Source organism: Typha angustifolia, chromosome 10 (genome assembly GCF_048772165.1).
Source record: "Typha angustifolia cultivar Huaian chromosome 10, ASM4877216v1, whole genome shotgun sequence".
NCBI lineage: Eukaryota > Viridiplantae > Streptophyta > Magnoliopsida > Poales > Typhaceae > Typha > Typha angustifolia.
In genome coordinates this window covers 8,253,878-8,273,410 of record NC_133248.1, presented here as the reverse complement: position 1 = coordinate 8,273,410, position 19,533 = coordinate 8,253,878, and the positions used below count along the sequence as shown (strand labels likewise).

The 19,533-nt window shown below is 37.4% G+C and overlaps 3 protein-coding genes across 3 annotated transcripts; 1 reads left to right on the top strand and 2 right to left on the bottom strand.

The window, feature by feature from the left end:
- Window positions 1–919: 919 nt before the first annotated feature.
- Window positions 920–6,667, bottom strand: LOC140768434 (uncharacterized). The gene is made up of 3 exons (XM_073108699.1): window positions 6,275–6,667; window positions 3,117–3,265; window positions 920–1,806 (listed from the first exon to the last, which is right to left on the bottom strand). Exons 1-3 carry the CDS (start codon window positions 6,507–6,509, stop codon window positions 1,129–1,131), a joined length of 1,062 nt encoding a protein of 353 aa, XP_072964800.1. The 5' UTR covers window positions 6,510–6,667; the 3' UTR covers window positions 920–1,128.
- A 1,832-nt stretch (window positions 6,668–8,499) lies between these two features.
- Window positions 8,500–13,486, bottom strand: LOC140768138 (leucine--tRNA ligase, cytoplasmic). Its single transcript, XM_073108269.1, has 2 exons — window positions 13,281–13,486; window positions 8,500–12,004 (listed from the first exon to the last, which is right to left on the bottom strand). Exon 2 carries the CDS (start codon window positions 11,998–12,000, stop codon window positions 8,698–8,700), a length of 3,303 nt encoding a protein of 1,100 aa, XP_072964370.1. The 5' UTR covers window positions 12,001–12,004; window positions 13,281–13,486; the 3' UTR covers window positions 8,500–8,697.
- Window positions 13,487–17,042: 3,556 nt separating this feature from the next.
- On the top strand, window positions 17,043–17,882 carry LOC140768425 (glucuronoxylan 4-O-methyltransferase 1-like). Its single transcript, XM_073108690.1, has one exon. The coding sequence runs from the start codon at window positions 17,043–17,045 to the stop codon at window positions 17,880–17,882; it is 840 nt and encodes a 279-aa protein (XP_072964791.1).
- Window positions 17,883–19,533: the final 1,651 nt, after the last annotated feature.

The window sequence follows — 19,533 nt, the reverse complement described above, 5'->3', positions numbered from 1 at the left end:
AGGACTTTGTGATACAATTAGATAATTCAGAGGATGTATATATCCACTTTTTTTTTAAGGGGGTGAAAATTGAGATTATCAAAATATAATTCACCGTTTTTTTATTAGAGAAGTGAAATTTTAATATATATATATATATATAGATTTATATAAATTATAAACATATATAGGTGTTACCTAGGGAAGTAAACATTAGAAGTTTTGTGGAGTGGTCAACTGATCATATAGTGGGCCAGCAATGCACTCGCTAATGCTGGTCATTTCGGTCGGTCAAGATGGTAACATGGAATCTTCCTCATGATATTGATATTAGAATTGCTATATTAATGTGAACACGTAAGCAATAATTTATCCCTTCCCCACTGCCAAGTCGGACTTCTATCACAGTATTTAATGCCATTTTGACAACAACTACTAGCATAATATGTTTGCATCTACATCTTAAATCATCTTTCCAGAACATATGTATGTATCTATTCACAGATTTATATGAGTTATAAACGAATTTATTCGTATTATAAACGAGTTATATATTTTTAGATGATTGAGATATTAAATACGACTCATCTGTTCGGCTGCGAAAAATAGTCTTAACTAAAATCTTAATCACCAAAAATGTATTTGAGACCTTCGCCCCTTGGATTACTCTTTAACTTGTATTGCATGAATCACTATTGCAGAGCTCATAAAATGAATCGAGAGCCCTTGAATTACTCTTAACTCAATGAACCCATGAAGTCGAACAAACTTCCAAATCAGACAACAAATAATATTCAAAACTGCAATCTTTTAAGAGCCAACTCTTTTTCCACTTTTTGAGTGAATAAAGAGTTCTGATCATTACATACCTAGCTGAATTCGAGATAATTCTCTTTCAATACATAAAATGAATCAACCGCAATATGTCGTCTTAACCTCATAGTACAGAGAGCTCTACATCATTCACTAGGAAAAGCACCGTTATTTTGACAGATAGGGCATTAGATATAGATACATCAAACAAGTTGAACTCTAACAGAAATAGTAAAGGAGAGAAAGTTTTAAAAAAAATACTACTGTTTGTTCAGTTTTAATCACTTCTGTACAAATGATAGATGTAATCTCCTTGCATGATACTACAAGAAACTTTCAAGAGCTATCTTGCTTCGGCTTCCTGCTCAATTCTGAATATTGTCCACCCATCAACTGCAGAATCTCCTGCCACAAGCTCGAAGAATCAGCCGCTGCCCCGGTTATCAATTGCGAGCTGCATGCAGCAACAACCCAATAATCCGACTCAATCTCCCCTAGCAACTGATCATACTGCCATCCTGCGTATCCTACAAAGAATCTGAAGTCCTGGGGCCTAAGAATGCCTTTCTTGACCAAGGCAGCAGCTTCTTCTAAGCTGTTCCTGGCACCGAAGCATACACCAGAGACGACTTCCTCAAAGCCTGGGATTGGTGAACTTTCACCTGTCTTCAGTAAGAACATGCTGGCATCAAGGGGACCTCCAAAGTAGAGAGAACAGTCTGCAAAAGTTGTTGCTAAGTCGGAGTTTGATGGTTTCATGTGCTTGATCTTCTTGTTCAGTGGGCGGTTAAGGATGACACCAAATGGGCCCTCTCTGGGGTCTCTGGATCCCAGTCTCAGAAGGAGGACGACTGTTCTTTCGAAACTGCTGACCCCGTCAAGCTTCTCAGTCGCAACTAGCACGCATCCAGTTTCTGGCATCGGAATGGGATGGGCCCACTTTGTACTAAGGCGTTGCAGTTGCTCACTAGAGGCTGTTCCCTTGATAAGAGCATCAGAATCCAGTGATTGCTCCTGAGTGAGAAGTTTTCTCAAAATTACAATAAATTGATTACAAAAACAAAAGAAAAAACCCAGTACACAGATATAGCTGTAACCACTGTATTATTTGAAACAATAATGAAATACAGTGAACTAGACGACTATTTGTCTTCCACTCTCAGTGGCCTTCCAAGGAAAATAATGGGTGACCTATAGCAACAGCTTTAAAAAGTCCTATCAAATAATTCACTTGCATGACACATGCTAAATTTTAAAGAGGAGACAGCAAATAACTCGGTAAAATAACAGTTCTCATATAGTTGTTCTATTGAAAATTTATTCATTGTATAAGGTAATTATAAACCAAGAGTAATAACAATTTTAAAAAGAAAAGAGCTAAGTTGAGGGTGCATCATTAAACGTTAGAAAATTAAATATCAGGTAAGAAATCAGATATCAACTATGTCATTTTCAGCTTGTAGATGCTTAAGTTTTGGATACCATGTCATAAACTGTGCACTATACACTCTTGTTAGTTCCAATCAGTTAATAATATAAGGACTCTACCCCGTTACCTACTTGAAATGGAAGTATGGAACACAATAAATTCTTCTTTAAATAGTTTTGCATAGACACTGCAAACCAAAAGTATGAGCAAAATATGCTTATGTATAATACTATTGTTACTAATTTATGGATTAAATAATCTAATTATTTAAAATGAAGAAAAATTGCAATGATCAATCATCCTAAGGGTGGGATCATTGGTTGTTTAGATATTAAACTGCCCCCTCTTTGACCTCAGATCTTGTCATGCAGGCGGGTGGGTACTGGAAATTGCCTGTCAGTTTTAGTATTGGGATAGGATTTCTGTTGGCTCCAACAGAACGGTCTTCAGGGCAGAGTGGAAGAAGGGAGGATAAACCATTCCTAATATGGATCTAGACAATTTCTTTGTTCTGATACTTCAACAAAAAAAGTTCATCCTCTTTGTGAATGAGAGGACCAAAATATTGAAGATCTTCAATGAGAAGAAGCAAATCAGCTCGAAGATTTCAACATAAATTTATTTGTATTTGGTAGCAGACATGTTTGGTCATTTCCCCTTCCATTTTAAAGTTAGAAGAGGGTAGATCCAGGGAAAATAAAAATATCATTCTTCCGTTAAATTATATGTTGTGCAGGGGTCAATTAGGCAATCCCAAAGCTGGCTTGGTTAATGATAAGTCAATAACATGCATCACAAAATCCTATAAACATAGCATGAGATCAAATGTAACACCAGTTGCAATAGAGGAAGTCATCTAGCAAGGCATCGTAGAGATCATTCAATCTGAACTAACCTGCTCCCAAGCTACAAGATTTGCTCTAAAATCTCTCCAGTCAGACAAGGTGTGGTTTGACTTGTGTTTGGAGTCGGATTTTGATTTGTCATTCCCTGGATTTCTTCCCTCTGGAGAATCTTCCTGAGGAATAGATGAATCACCATTTCCTGCAGAAGTAAATAACTTGTGTTTGGCACTGCCTCCAACATCCGAATCAAAAAGTATGCAAGTCACTCAACAAAAAGATTCGATTTCAGAAAATAGATTAACAGGAAAAGTCAGCAGCAATTTCCATCTTTGAGATATTTCTCATAGACTCAGTTCAAATCTTCTGAATAAACATGCAATTCAAAAGTGTGGAAATCAAATTGCAGATTGGATGGTGCAATAAAGGGGCTATTTTTGTATGGACATAAAAATTCAAAAAGATAATAGATTTGCAGCGCCAACACACTGACAAAAAAAGAACTAATGAAGTACTCTTTTTCCTCATAAACATTAGTGAAGGCAATGTGGCCTCCAGCCCTAAAGAAGTTCAATTTTAATTTCCTCAAATTTGTCACATTCATGACTCCATTATATACATACATTTCAACCATCTTCTGATTCTGATCTTTCTTAATATAATATGAAATTTTCAAAGGTAAATGATATGGGCACCTATAACCAGCAACTTGAATGGCTCATCCAAAACTCACATGAGTACCTATAGCTAAACAACTTCAATGTACATGATACAGGATATTCTCAAATAAACAGCATAAAACAGCTGCAATACAAAGGAGAGGGAGACTTAAAAAATAACTAATTTAGAAAAGACAAAGGAGCAAAAGAGGGTTCTCAGGGAGAGCAACGTCACGAGAAGAAAAGGAAGAAGGAAGATATCCAGCATGGCTTTTCCATACTTCTCTTTAATAATAATTCTGACTGAAAAGCACACCCACAAGCACCGATGAAATCCTCCTTGTCTGCCTTTATTAGATTTACTTGGTTACTCAGGAATCTTGGATAAGGAAAGTGCTAGACCTTAGTACGCTGCCTAAATCCCAGTAATGATCATCATTTACCTATTGTTACAAGAAAACATGAGGTTACATATTTTAATGAATCAGGGTATCTGAAGTTACTTACACAAAGAAAGGAAAAGTACCTATAAAGTGAGTTTGGGCTTTTGAGCTAAGAAAATAAGTACTTTAAAGCAGGTTTGACACTCTAGTCAAAAGCTTCCAGAGCCTACTTTAATGATCCTTAAATCGTTCCTTTTCAGACTCTTGTGAGGAATTAAAATCGTTTATTTAATACAACCTGAAGAAAAAGATTTTTTTTTTTTATTAAAAGTATAGCTTAAACTGCAACACAAATGAAACAGTATCATGAAGACCAAAAAAGAAAAAAAAATGGTGAAACATAAGCTAAAATAATAGTCTGGCTTTCTTTTAATATTTATCTTATCTTTTTCAGTGAAAGATCAGTCTTCTTCTTTTATAGGGTTGTTTATGGTCCTTTCATTTTGGATGATTTTCTTTAAATAGGTTAGAGATACTGCCTGTTTTCCAACAGGGTTTGAACCATTTATTGGAGTGTACTAAGTAGTATCAAATTTATAGACATCACTGGTCAAACCTACAGAAGAATCTAAGGAAGAACAAGAGCTAATGCTTGTCTTTAGCATATAGAGGTGCTTACATTATTCAACATGTCAATGTGGTACTGGGATGTAGGTTCAAAAACAAGTTTGCTAAGTATAAGAATGTACGGGTGGATCTCATCCCACATGTTTGTACTATACCTGCAAACAAGCTCTCGCATAGAAACTTCACCAACCAATAATTAAAAGGAATTACAATCTACCATTTAACTGTATTAAGGATATTAAGTTAGAAGTTATGGCACAATTCATATGCATAAGAATTGTGCAAAGCCACAAAGCAAAGGGTGAACTCATTCCAGAACACCAGATAATACACTTGCAACCTCAGGAACTGAAGAAGCTGCCAAGAAAAAAGGCTGCCAGATAAAGAAAAAGATCAAAATTCAGAAAGACATAAGAAGAATGAAACTGGAGAACACATGAAGGTTGCTTCGGAGCAATGCATCTGTCAGTGATGATTGCAGTATTCAAATCAAATTTCAAATTAGAAGGAAAATAAGAACTAACTATCTATAATGCAAAACCAAGATCCGAAACAACATACAGGAACCAAACTTATGCATGCCATATCAAAATATTCTGAAATGTTCAGTTAGAAATTAAACAATGCCTCTGAGAAAAGGAATAGAGGAAACTGACAAGCGTGTGCTCTATAACTTCAAAACGTCAGAAATATGGCTTATTTATGTGCAGACCCAACAGATTTCTTTGATGAACATAATCTTATTCTTCACTATAGGAATGAAAGTATATAAGATAAAAAAGGGTTGACATTTTTGCTGAATGCTTGCTCCTACAAAATTGATCACTTTACTAGTATTAAGTAAGAAATTGCATTTATAGAACAAAAAAAATAAAAAGTGGAATTTAAGAAGTTGGAAGTCAAGAAAGCAGAAACATAACCGGGGCTTTCACACTAGCTATGAAATCAGCAAATTATATCAAAAGTGGTTATTAAGTTTTACTCTTTGATCATTATGATATTTTGGACTTCACACGCAGAAGAAAGAAAAGATCACCTAAAGAATTCCCCTATGATCTAACTCTCATGCATAACATAACCACATGCAAGAGTGTGACATAAAAGTCATCAAGTAGCCAACAAATGCTTTGGAAACCTTTCACACAGTCCTAATCAGCAAAAGAGGTGCTTTAAGACTTCTCACATTGCAGAAGCTTATACAAGAAGCAAAGCTCATCCGCTCATCTATCAAACTCTATGAAACCAGGAAGAAGTTTCAACAGAGCAGATTGTACGAACTAGAATTCCAAACCAATTTGAAAAAGAAAATTATGCCTTTATTCAATCTAACAAACAACTAACTCAAATTAACCATTAGGACATCCAAAAAGAGAATGAAAGAAAAACAAAAACTTCTTTCTTTTCTTCCAGCCACGTCATAATCAAAGAGTTCCAATCTTCCTCACCAAAATCCACGTAAAAGACCCATATTTGGGGATTTAATTACTGCAAAAGGCGACACCCAAATGCCAAATCATGCAAAAAGGGAAGAGAAAACGTTACCCGAAGAAGAAGGGTTGTCATGGTTCTTCTTCTTCCCCGTCGCACTCACCACCACAACTAGCGACCTCTCCCTCCCCGTCCCCCTCATCCTCCTCCTTCCCACCATCGGAACCCTAACCCCGCCGGCGACCCTCCACCAGGAGGTCGTTCTCGCCGCCGGCAGAGATATATCGTACTTCCTAGGGGATCCGAGAACGAATCCGCCGCTCTTGAGATTGAGAGCCCACACGTCCATCCTTTACTCCTCCGAAGAACTCGAGATTCTCCCTTTGTTTTCGGATCTTTAGAGAAGGGAGGAGGTGGGGGGTCGTTGGAAACGATGAGAGGATCGAGGAGAGAGACCGGAGAATGGAGGAAAGAGTAGTAGTAGGTGCGGTCACCGCAGGTAGAGATAAGCTTGTGGTTCGCATCCCCAGACAACTATTTAAAGTCGTCTTCTTCTTCTTCTAAATTATAGCTTAATTATCTCACCACAAATTAATTAGCTCTTAATTATCTCTATTAGTCCTGTATATCTGGATCGATCCAGATGTTGTACTGTGATATTTCTTTACCTATCCAATTGTACTAGATATTAGTACTCGAATATATGACTTTAATTATATTTATTAAATAAGAGGTAGCATTTCTAGGTAACATAAAATTCGTTCGTATGCAGTCAAACCTAACAGCAACCAAAAAAGATTTATTAAAAAAAGAAAAAGAAAAAGAAAAAGAAAAACCCAACATCAATTACTCACCAACGAGTGGATCATTACAAAGGAATGATTCTGAGAGAGATCCGAGTTGAGTTAAACTCCAACTCGGGTTCACTCGGTGGCTGACTCGGCCAGCCAGGCACACATCGGTCCCACCACCGATCCACTTGTTCCCGAGTCATGCTGCACGTGTTACGCACGAGATTAAAAAAATTGAGAGAGAATAAGTGTGTTATTTATTCCCAAATAAATGTGACATAATCCCTAGGGAAATCTAATAACAACACCTTGTATTTTGCTTTAATTATTGTTTACTGCCTACTATATAGATATTATCATTTAACACCTACATTTTGTTTTAAATTTCTCCAAAACACCCTGTCATTAATTTTATTATATGTCAGTTATTCTATAGATAAGTTCAGATAGCTTATAGGTGAAAAATAACTGTAATACCATTGAATAAGTTTTTTTAATTAAGATAAAATTAAATGGTGCACTATATTTTAAAGTTGAGGGTTTTTATTTTTTTTTCTTATCTTCACAATCAATAGAATATTCTATGTTTCGTTAACGGTTGTCGATATAAACATTAACCTAGGATGTTTTAAAAGAAATAATAAATTTTCATATGGTAGATGTAAATAATATCTAAAACAAATTAAATAGAGTTTTTTCAATCCATTTCCCTAATTCTTATTTGTAGGATTAGACTACAAATTTCATGTTATGAGTGATGATAACTTCTAACATTTTGGGTTAATTATATTTTACCCTTAATAGTTTGACTCAATTCTATAAAGCCTCTGTATACTTCCAACTTAAGCATTGTAATTATTAATTTTTTTTGTTATATTTTAAAATAATTTGATAGAGACAAAGTTATAAATAATTAGATAGATTTTTTAATACATCTAAAATAATATCAAATTTTATACGACAAAAATACACATATATTTAATATATCTATCATAGATTTATTACTTCCTCTCTTGGGGTGAGATTCGATGATATGGCTTCAATCTTCTGTTTGAAAGTCATCTTCTCCTTTCTCTACTCAGATGATTGTCTATCGTGTAAATTTTCTTGCTGTGGGTCCTGTCCTGTGTGTGCTCGAAAAGATTGATTTAGGATTCTATTGAGTTTCATTAATTGACACCGCGGTGTATCTAAAATCTAATTAATATTATTTTAAATAGATTAAAAAGAAGAATAAAAAATTTGAAAGCATACTATAATTTTTATCACTTGTATACCATATTAAACTGCAAATTAAATGCCACCAATACAATCATATAAATGAGCATGTAGATCGTTTGAGCGAAAAGCCTGATTGCTCTTAATCAATTGGTTACAATACAATCTTGGAACTGGACAGGAATCATTTCAAAAAGATGTAAAATCTTGGCCAAACTCAGGCCCCCAGATTATGCTAGGCAACTGATCATATTATAGTAACCTTCTTATAAGAGCTTTATTATATTAAAACGATTACATTACAGGAGAAAAATAACAACTGAGCATAACTACCGTACAAAAACATTCAATAACATTTGAGTTGCAATGTTCACACAAGACAACAGATCAAATCCATAAATAACAAAGCAGAAAATTTGTTTCTGTGGGAAAGCAAAACAATGCTAGAAACTCCTATTAGTCCAAAAATATGAGGCACATCACCTTGTTATCCTCCTTATAACAGACCGTTCGCACTATACATGATGCTTAAGATCCATGTTGAGCTCCAATAGTAGAGAACTCTGATTTGCCAAGGAAGATTGCAACAGGACTTCCAGGAGATGGAGGATTCTGAGTTAGCAAGGATATGTATGAGCCAGATTTACGACGAGCAGAGTCATCGGATGAGGACAAAATCTCCACATGTTCAAGACCCAGCTGCCTCTTTATTAAATCGGAGTTCTCCTGGAGAACTTCGAGTTCACCAAAGGGCAGCTTCAAATCCAGAGCCTGGGGACCAACACCTTTCGTTTCATCCTTCTTAAACTTGATGAAAGGCATGCAAAGCTTCTGAATCTGCTTAAAGTTGGCATCCTGTCCAATAGAACTTAACTTTAGTGCTTCAAGAATATCTTTGTCAGGAGCAAAGGAAGCACTTTCTCTGTCATATTTAGTTTGGAGTATCTTCAAGCATTCTTCCTTCCAACCATCATATTGTTCATTGACATATATCAGACCTACTGACAGCTTGTTTTCTTGTGTTGGAAGAGCCGGAGCACCTTTTTTAGCCTTTTTGGGACCCAATTCTTGCTTCTGGAGCAGCTTTCTCATCAATACTATAGAGTCCTGGAGATATTTGTTAGCAATTCTTAGAGTGTTGTCTGGGGTATCTGCCTTTGGCCAACCTGCAGTTACTGCAAAACCATTCTTCTTTAAGATGTTTTTCCACACATGCTCCGCATAGTGTGGACAGATAGGAGTGATAAGCCTTGTCTGAACATCCATAAATCGCCATAACAACTCGCGGTTCATACCTCCTGCTCCACATGAAAACCTATACTCATCTCTAGCAGCCTGAAGGTCATAAAACCCAGTCTTGAGAGCTTCTCTGAACATGAAGCTGTTGTAGCTCTTTTCGGTTTCTACAATTGCGAAATTTATTTCATTGGCAAATACTCTGTCAGCATAAGTAGACAGAGAGCCTGCTCTCAAAGATGACTCGGCAGCCAATACTTCTTCCATCCAAGCAATTTCTTTAGTAAGCCTCAGTATTGCAGCATTTGCAGTTTCAAAGACAAAGTTTGCATCATCCATACCATCACCAGCATCTGCAAGAGAAAATCTAGTGGCATCAGAGGAGAACTCCTCTATAGCCTGGCGAAGGGTCCTGAAATTCCCAGTTGACTTTGACATTTTCTCTGAATTTAGCATAAGATGCCCATTGCAACGAAAACCACGAGGCCACTGATGCTTGGGAAGAAGTGCTGAGTGGTTATAGATGCAAAATGTAAGATGATTTTGGATAAGATCTTTCCCAGATACTCGGATGTCAAAGGGGTACCAGTATTCAAATTCTTTCTTCATTTTGTTTAGTACAGTAGAAGGGATGTCAGATTTTGGATCTGGACCACCACAAAAGACATACTCCCATACTTCATCTGTCATTTGATCTGGCCTGAATGAAGATGTATCTGATCCATACATGTCACCATTTTGCAATAGATGAGCAATTGTATAATACGCCATGTAAAGGGTTGAATCAGAAAGTGATTCAACAAGGAACTGCTCATCCCATGGAAGACGAGTACCTAGTCCAAAAGACCGTGAACAAGCCCATTGATTCAGCCAGCTCAGTGTATGTTCAAAACCATTTCGTGTTTCAGAACAGAATGTATTCATATTCTCTAAGCACTCCACTGCCTTTTCCTTCCATTCTTCCTCACCATAAGTTATGTACCACTGATCTGTGAGAGCCACAACACACTCATCCCCGGATCTAGACATGACTTTCTTCTCAGGCTCACTGTACATTACTGCCAAGCCAGACTCCAAAAGTTTGCTCCTTATCAGTGGCTTCACTTCTTGAACTTTTTTCCCTTTGAACTCTCCAACCAGCATTGTACCATCAGTAAAACCTTTCAAATATGTCAATCTTTTAGCCTCTGCAAGTTTCTCTTTGTCATTCTGACTCTTGATCTTAAGATCAAGGCACACCTTCTCTGCAGATTTGTCCCCAAATTCAGGGATGTTAATAATAGGTATGACCTCAAAAGGCAGAACCCAGTCATCTTTGACTCCATATTTTGACCTTAACGCTGGCTTTGATATTAAATCGTGCAATGCCATGAAGTCATCTGGTGAGTCACTAGGAACACTCGTCACTATGCCTGTACCCTTATCAGTTAATATGGTGAGCATGGGGAGCGAGTATATAATTTCATTAAAAGCAAGAGGAGATTTTATTGGCAAACCAATCAGATCATATCCAGACAACTCAAGCAAGCAGGTCGGTTTCTCTGGGACCCTGGATAGTTTCTGATAAGCAAGGTTTAATGCCGCCCTCTGTGTAAGAATGAACACATCAGTCTCATTAATCTCAAAAGCCCCATATTTCCCATCAGGCAGCACCCAAGAGTTTGTTTGTCCATACATTGTCTCAGGCCTCAATGTTGCAGCTGCCAAATACACATTCTTACCCTCCAGGGCCTTCAACTTTGAGGGGAAAGGAGGGATGACCTCCATCTTAATCAGGACATATTCTTGTGGCTGAACACCTTCACCGGTCGCCCTATCATGATCTGCACAGGGTTGGCCATCCAACGGAGAATAGATTGTGTACCTCATATCCTTGACAATCTTTCCCATGTTCTTCAATTTCTTCATTTGCCACTTAACAAATGAATCATAAAATGGATTCATATCAGTTGTTATAAATGAGCGTCTCCAATCACATCCCAGTCCGAAAGCCTTAAGGTCTTCTTTAGCCAAAGGGGGAAAGTAAGACAACCAGTGATACGGATCTTGAAATTTAGCAATTTCATCATCTGAGAGACCAAAGCTTGTCATAATCTCCCACTGATATTTATCTCCACTGGACTTGGCAGCAGCCTTGGACCTCTTGCTCTTAAATTTATCAGGGGCAGCAATGTTTTCCTGTTCAGCATTGCTGTCATCAGCAACCTCATTGCTTGGTTCCTCCTCCATGGAAGGAAACACAGGGGGGTTCCCAAACTGTTTTATCTCCCGTGCAAGTTTGTCGGCAGAGGCCTTGATGGGCATTCCAGTACAATGGAAAGCAAAGGGCAAGAGAACATTACAACCACGCAGTCTGTGATAGGCAGCACCAAACTCGAGCTTGGAGAGGGTGAAGGCATGGCCCAAATGTAGCAAGCCATTCATGTAAGGGTAAGGGAAGTTACCAAAAAACTTCTCACCTGGCTCAGGGGGTTTGCTGCCAGGTTCAGCCTCAAAAACCTTGTTCTCTTCCCAATATTTTTGGACCTCTGACTGTATCTTATTAAGCAGGTCTCTCCGAGCATAGCTCCTTCCCCCCTCAGCATTCGTTGACATTTCTCTATTAGAATCAATAAAAAAATTAGAACATAATGAAGCTTTATTCACTATTACATGAAATTAGATATTCAGTCACTGAAAGTACTAGTTCTGCAGTAATGATTCTTGTGATGTTATAGAACTCACATCTCAAGAGTCTTGAATTTTTACTAACAATAAGTCAGGAAATTTCAGCAAACAAACAGATCAACAATATCCAATGTCGGAATCAAATTTATTACATAAACCAACTGCACATAAATTCAAAGTAAGACACAATTATTAATCAATAAGATATATTTAACCTGCCTAAACAACACGAATAATTAATCAATATGATATATTTAACCTGCCTAAACAACACGAATAAGATGAAATCCTATATGCAAACTTAACTACCAAATTAAGCAACAAAATACGATATTAATCAGTATTATATAGACGTTAAACTTTGGGAGAAAAGAAAATTCACTAGATCAGCTAGCAAGATCCACTCCAAAGCATGGTTTTATAAGATAGTAGGCAGTATTGGGCGGAGAAGGGATTATGTAGTTCCTAGGCAGGCACTAGGCGGTGCCTAGACGAGCAACCAGAAATCATGATGGTTAGAAAATTAAAAAATTAAAAATAACAATAATTATGGAAGAAGTTAAAATTAATACATACATATACTAATGCATTCTTGTTAAGAACTATAATAATCTATTAGAATCCACTAAATCATCAACATGTACAATAATTTTGAATTTCAGAATCAATCTACATATTAAAATGTGATTCGATGCTAATGCGCTCGTCTAAGCAGAGGCTAGTTATTTTCTATCTTAGACGGGAGCCTAGGCGTTAAAACTTAAAAGTGAGAGTGTTTTATTTTTTTAAAACAATGCTCCTAAAAGAGAAGAATTTCCAGAAAATTACATTTTATTGATACAAAGATATACCGTGCAGCAGAAAACTTCAGAACCCATTATATTCGAAGACCCATACAAGATTTGTGATTGATAGCAAGTAGCAGCCCTACTACAGTAAAGAAACAGAACTGAAAGCAAACATTAATTAGGCAATCGACCTGCTACAATCATCCCAAATCAAGAAACTGGATTGCTAAGAAACTATCCACTAAATTGAAAAATTATTTCGACAGAAATAAGAGATCCGCCAAACTTTAACGGCAAAACTCACATAATATTCTCGCGTTTCGTTGTTAAATTTGAGAAATTTTCGTTAAGGACCGCAAATGGAGACCAGAAGACAAAATCATAGTAAGTGGGAGTGTGAAAAGGAGCCTTTGAGATTACCTTATTCTCAGCTCCGTAGCACCCACGAAGTAAGAAGAGACTCTTCGAATCAAAGCCAGCGACTTCGGTTTCTCTCCTTCTATAAAAAGATCATTTGCAAACAAATAGCTTGCCCTCAGTCGCGGGTTGACCCTCGTCGCCGCTGCACGAGGAAGAGAGCGACGCGAAGACGACGGCGCAAGGCTTCGGGCAAGGATTTGAGGAGAAGAGCAGGATTTAGGTTTAGGGAGTTGGATAGTATAGTAATATAGGCCATATAGGCGGGTTAGAGGTTTTACTCGAATCCACTCAACCCGACCCGTGATAACAAACCATTCAAATTAGATTAAACCGGTATGAAGTGAAATTTGGTACTTCATATTGTCTATCAATATGAAGACAAATAGTTAATTCGGTAGTAAAATTAATTTTTATTTATCTTTTTATAAATTTAAATAGTAAATATATAATATTAAGTTACTACTAATTCATCATTAATAATAATACGTGGACTTTATTTAAATCTCAGCTCAAAGTTTATATAAAATTGATATGCACATATACAAATTTTCTAATAATACATATAATTTTCACTCTTGATTACATTCTAAAATTTTGTCATTTTAATGGGATTGGTGGAAACATAATATAAAGTTTAGGCATTACGAAAATCGAATGGATTCGTTAAAAGAAATTTAGTGGGCCAATGGTGGAGATGTCTGAAAACATTGGATGGAACCTAAGATGCCATTTCTCTAAGTGCATATTATTGTCTTTGCAAAGAAGGATAATATTATAGAGAAATTATTTGGTCGTTGATGGTTTATTAGCTTAGCTCGATTTAGTTAATTACTAAATAGCTCGATAATATAATTAGTTTGAAAAAATAATTTAATAATGTAATGATTTGAAACAGATCTCAACCGTATTTAATTCGAAGCAATTATTAGAAGACCCGTTTCGCTAACACGCCTTCGTCTTCCTCACCGAGCTGAGGTGGAATAGCGCGATGGCACCCTTCCTCTCTTCTCTTTTTCTTCTTCTTTTTCTTCTACTTCTCGTTCTTCTCTTTATTTTCCTATCTCTGCCGCCACCCTCGTCGACTATTCGACGACCCGAGTTGACCGTCAGAGCCTCGCTGAAGCAAGGATACAAGTCCATCCAAATCGCCGGTCGGTCATCTATATACTCGCAAGTCTAATTTCGTTTTAATGCCTTAATTAGCCATGATTAGCTGATTCCTCTTTTCAGTTAGTCGAAGAAATACCCTGGCCGGTGACCTCAAGCCATCACCTTGCCTGTGCGAGGAGCTTCCTCAGGTGAAGATCTACTCGTCAGTACCCACCTTTGGGTTATCGGGGCCCATAGGGAGGAGGCTGCGCCATGTGGCCTTCCACCAGCGGCTGCCGGATTCAACTCCGGTTCTGATGTTCTCGACCGAAACTTATTTGCCTAGACCATTTCCCTCTTTGTGAGGACTCTTTTAAAATGCCTCTTGAGTCTCTTTCCTCTGCGGTTTACTGAAAGGGAGGTGGCCGTGGCCGCTAGCGTTGAGGTGGTGACACCGTCGCCGCACCCTTCGGCTGGCGACGTCAAGGGTCGACGAGCTTCACCACTTCAAGCTCGTCGATTCTGGCCAACCATACTCCGTCAGTAAGGGGGGGAAGAGTCTTCGGCGAGACTTGATTCTACCCATCCCCCTTTATTCCTCCTCACCTTCATGAGGAAGATGAAGACGGAATGGACCCGTGGCCTACTGGACCCTTTTTAGCCTTTTTGGATCACCACAATATCTAGAACCCAATAACCTATTAAGCCATTAAATTAGTAGAAAGAATATATATGGCTATGATGATTGACCGGTGCTTTAGGTTTAAAATTTGCATTGGTTACTTAACTTTATCACTTTCCATTTCATTGATTTTTAGTATGTATTTAATATATTGTGTGGCATAACTTTAATTTTGCCTAGCATCACATAAGATATATTTGGTAACATGAGCAATATGTCTTAATTTATTTATTACCATGGTAAAAATATTAATAACTCTAATTAGGGTAGTAAATTCGATTACATCTAGTTTATCCTAATTGCTAGTCAATGATAGTAAACTTATTTAAATATGATATTTTTTTTTTACTCATTTTAGAAATTTGAAAGTCCTAATTTTTAAGATTCTGCATGTCTCTCTTTGAAATATTATTTTTTTTAATTTGAAAAAAATGAAAAAGAAATTTGAAAATGATCGAAACTTCAAACTAAAAAGATGATTGTTAAATGCACATAATCAGTGTGTCGATGATGCACTAAATTCCAATCCTTAGTTGCTTGTTTGACATAAAAAAATCACGTTTTCTCAAAAAATTTCATCAAAAGACAAATCTAATAGTTTGTTTTAATTCTTTTCATGATTACATTTGTGAAGCTATGAATTTGGCGCGGCCTATTTATTTATTTATTTAAAGAGATGAAAATAAGTTGGTAGTTAATTATAGAGATTTTTATAAATCACACCTTACATTTTATTTTTTTTATGATTCACACTTCATTTTTGAGATTTTTGTAACCCGAACCCTACTTTTTTCTTATAATTTTTATTTAATATCCTCGTTAATTTAAACTATACTAGTAAAAAAATATTTTAATATAATATATAAAATAATTTATAAATATCTAAATTACTTATGCCTTTTTTAGAGGAGGGACAGAGGAGAAAAATAGTTGTGATAATATTTTAATAATTTAATCGATATTAATTAGTTAAAATAATATTAAGGTGTTAAACGAGAATTGTAGAGAAAAAACTAGATCAACTTATAAAATCTTTAAAAATAAAAATAAAATGTGAATATCAAAATAGGTAAAATATAATGTGGAATTCATAAAATACTCTTAATTACTTTTCGGTCAAAACTAAGGTCCAACCTATGGTGCCGGAGAATACGCTCAAACTCATCCGACAGAAAGGGCTCCACTCTCCGACCACAATCTATAAGAAGTTATTCTCCCAATCTCATTCAGCAGCTCTATGATCGATGGAGTCAGCGTCCGACTCGACCACGATCCTGTCCCATTTACCTCGAGCACAGGACAGCAAGATACATACATGATTGGGTCGACGTAAGAAGAGCAGAAGATTGTCTGTATTCCGGAATGTAGGGATTTTCTACAACCAGAATATTTGGCAGCTCTATCGGCTGCCAGATAGGGAGCCAAGTCAAGTACAACAACCTGGGATGCAGGCAATCCGATCTTAGTGAGAGCTGAAGTAGTGGTCTGCATGTCTATGTTATAAACCATCAATATGAGAAGTGGAGAGCACGCTCCTTCCTCAGAAAATAACTTTATATATTTAGGAATCAAAGAAAATATCACCTTAAGTTTAAGATTAGATCCAACTAAATTAGCTCACAAGCACAACCTATATATTTATCTCTATGTTAAATGTAAAATTAAGCTAATTTAGTTGCTGGGCTAGCTCTAATTGTTGGTCGTCTAAAGTCCAAACATAGAAGCATGCACGAAGTAGTCACATCTAAATCTGGATGCCTTCGCAGATGCATTGTTCATATATACATGCATGATCGATCATTTTCAGCCTCAGTTGCACGAAATTCTTGCTGGTAGGACGCAAACGTGCATGCAGTACCTCTAAATTAACCTCTATCTATCTATCTATAAAAGCACACAACATGAATGCCTCTCTTTGTCTCTTAACCTCCCCTGGATATATCTCTTCCATTCCATAATCTCCATTACATTGATCACCCAAAGCTAGACCGATGAGGTCCAAGATCCAAGGCAGCTTCTATCTCAAGCGCACCCTCATTGCTCTCTTCCTCTTCTTCATTGTCTTCTTCATGCTCAAATCAAACAATCTATTAAGCACTCCACTTTCCAACAACTACTCAGAGAGGCAGAGCAGCAGCAGCCATTGCACAAAGATCCCAGAATTTATCGCCGATACCATCATCCACTACACCACCTCAAGCATCACTCCCCAGCAAAAGGTCAAGGAGATCAACATCACAGCCCGAGTCCTCAGGGAGAAATCCCCGTGCAACTTCCTCGTGTTCGGCCTCGGCCACGACAGCCCCATGTGGAGCGCCCTAAACTACGGCGGCCGGACCGTCTTCCTCGAGGAGGACGGCGACTGGATCGAGACCTTCCGCCTCAAGTTCCCGACGCTGGAGTCGTACCACGTGACGTATGACACCAAGGTGCGCGACGCGGAGAAGCTTCTGGGGATGGCGGGCCTGCCAGCGTGCAGGACAGTGGGCGACGTGAGGAGTTCGAGGTGCGTGCTGGCGTTGAGGTCGCTGCCGGAGGTGGTGTACGAGAGGGAGTGGGATGTGATCATGGTGGACGCGCCGACCGGGTACCAACCGGAGGCGCCGGGGAGAATGGCGGCGATATACACCGCGGGGATGGCGGCGAGGTGGAGGACGGAGGGGAGGAGCACCGATGTGTTTGTGCATGACGTGAATAGGTACGTGGAGGATGAGTTCAGTAAGAAGCTGCTGTGCGAAGGGTATATGATGCAGGAGGAGGGAATCTTGAGGCACTTCACTATTCCTAGCCATAGAGGTGCTGGTAATATGGGCAAGACCTTCTGCCCTTGAACAGTACTAGCTACGATTTATGCTTCTTATTCTTCTGTGGTTCTTCTAATTTTGCTTTATTTCTTTGTTATAAGGAAGGAATTAATATTGAACACATTAATTAGGATGGTGGGCCATTTGTGAAACATATCGGTTATAGGAAAAGGAAATCAAGATTTTCTAATTTGCTTGTTTTATCTGTTCCAACAACTTTAGTTATATATATAAAACTCATACAATATGGTATATATATGTATATATAACCCATGCAAGCGCAACAGGTTTCTCACCGGGAAATAGACAAATAAATAAAAAGTTAACAAATATTGTCCCTAAGTCCCACTAAATTCTTGCTACCATTGAACCGCATAATACAATTCAAAATTTAACTAACTTTATATTAATTAATAAAAACTACTTATAAATTATAAGATATTTGATAAAAAATATTATAGTGAAAGATTAATTTTAAAGTTGCAGTGTTTGAAATGATTTTAAAATCACAATTAAAGCACTCAGATAATGTCATGATGACTGCTGTAGTATGAAAAAAAATATCCAAAGGCATATAAACGAAAAACTCTGCATTCAACTATCCATTCATTTGTTCAAACACATATCTCTAGCGTTCGAATGTATGCCCAAGAGCAGAATAGCTATTTACCTATATAAGTGTTCAAATAGCTTGGTCTATATATAAGAGAGTTCTTCATCGATCAAAGACGATAAAATTTGAGCGCTTAAGAATTCTTTTTGATCATTTTATCATCGTTTATTAATACAAGTCATTGTCTCAAAATTTATTGAGACAAATTCGTCAAACTTCAAGAGTTGAAGAGATTAGTACAATCAATCACATGAAGCAATTCATCACAAGATTTAGCGAACAAGAGATCTACAGTTAGTGAAAGATTTGTACTAAGGTCTACGTTCAAAACTTCTATCATAGAAATAATTCGAGAGGGCTCGGTAGTCTTAAAAAGGTGAGGGTGAGTTGGATGACTTATGGTCTACTTTCTTAGCTATATAGGAAAGAACCAAATCATTATAGTTGTGAGATTCAGCGGGTAATTTGTAAGAGGTTTTTGTTTTTACTTTTATTAGTAGTTAATTTGATCCGAGTAAAAATGATATGTAGTTTTAACATAGTTTTCATGTAAAAGGTCATATAATCCATATTAAAATTCGTCCTCTCCTAACTAAACGGCTTGGTGAAGGGGAGGGACTTTCTCCTCCCCTCAACCTTTACTATTCTCTTTCTCTCCCCCTTTCTTTGTTCCTCTTGCCATTCTCCTTGCCATCTCTTTCGTCATCTCTCCGTCAATCCCCGTCGTCCTTTCTCGTCTCTTTGTCATTCTTTGCCATCCCATCCCATGTCTTTTGTCTTTTCCTCTTGTTTTCTCCATCTTGTTTTCTTCCATTTTTCTCTTTGTGACCACCATCTCACCAAGGGTCATCTTAAGCCAAACATTCCCCTCTATGGATTTCACATCCCCTTAGTTGCAGACCATGTGGTAGCTAGCTTTCCATTTCGTCTCCACTACTTTCCTCCGGCCACCTCCTTTTTGTCATCGACTCCACTGTCTATTTCTCATTTGGCCTTAGTTTCGTCGCATCTTGTGTGTCTTTGAGGCTTGATGCTAATTTCCTATGTGTATCAAGATATATGCTA

Bases quoted from the DNA above. Each gene is read 5' to 3' on its own strand.
- LOC140768138 (XM_073108269.1), bottom strand. From the start codon at position 12,000: ATGTCAACGAATGCTGAGGGGGGAAGGAGCTATGCTCGGAGAGACCTG.
- LOC140768434 (XM_073108699.1), bottom strand. From the start codon at position 6,509: ATGGACGTGTGGGCTCTCAATCTCAAGAGCGGCGGATTCGTTCTCGGA. The intron at 3,266-6,274 runs GTAACGTTTTCT...TTACTTCTGCAG, and splicing joins TGACAACCCTTCTTCTTCGG to GAAATGGTGATTCATCTATT. The intron at 1,807-3,116 runs GTTAGTTCAGAT...CTTCTCACTCAG, and splicing joins ATCTTGTAGCTTGGGAGCAG to GAGCAATCACTGGATTCTGA.
- LOC140768425 (XM_073108690.1), top strand. From the start codon at position 17,043: ATGAGGTCCAAGATCCAAGGCAGCTTCTATCTCAAGCGCACCCTCATT.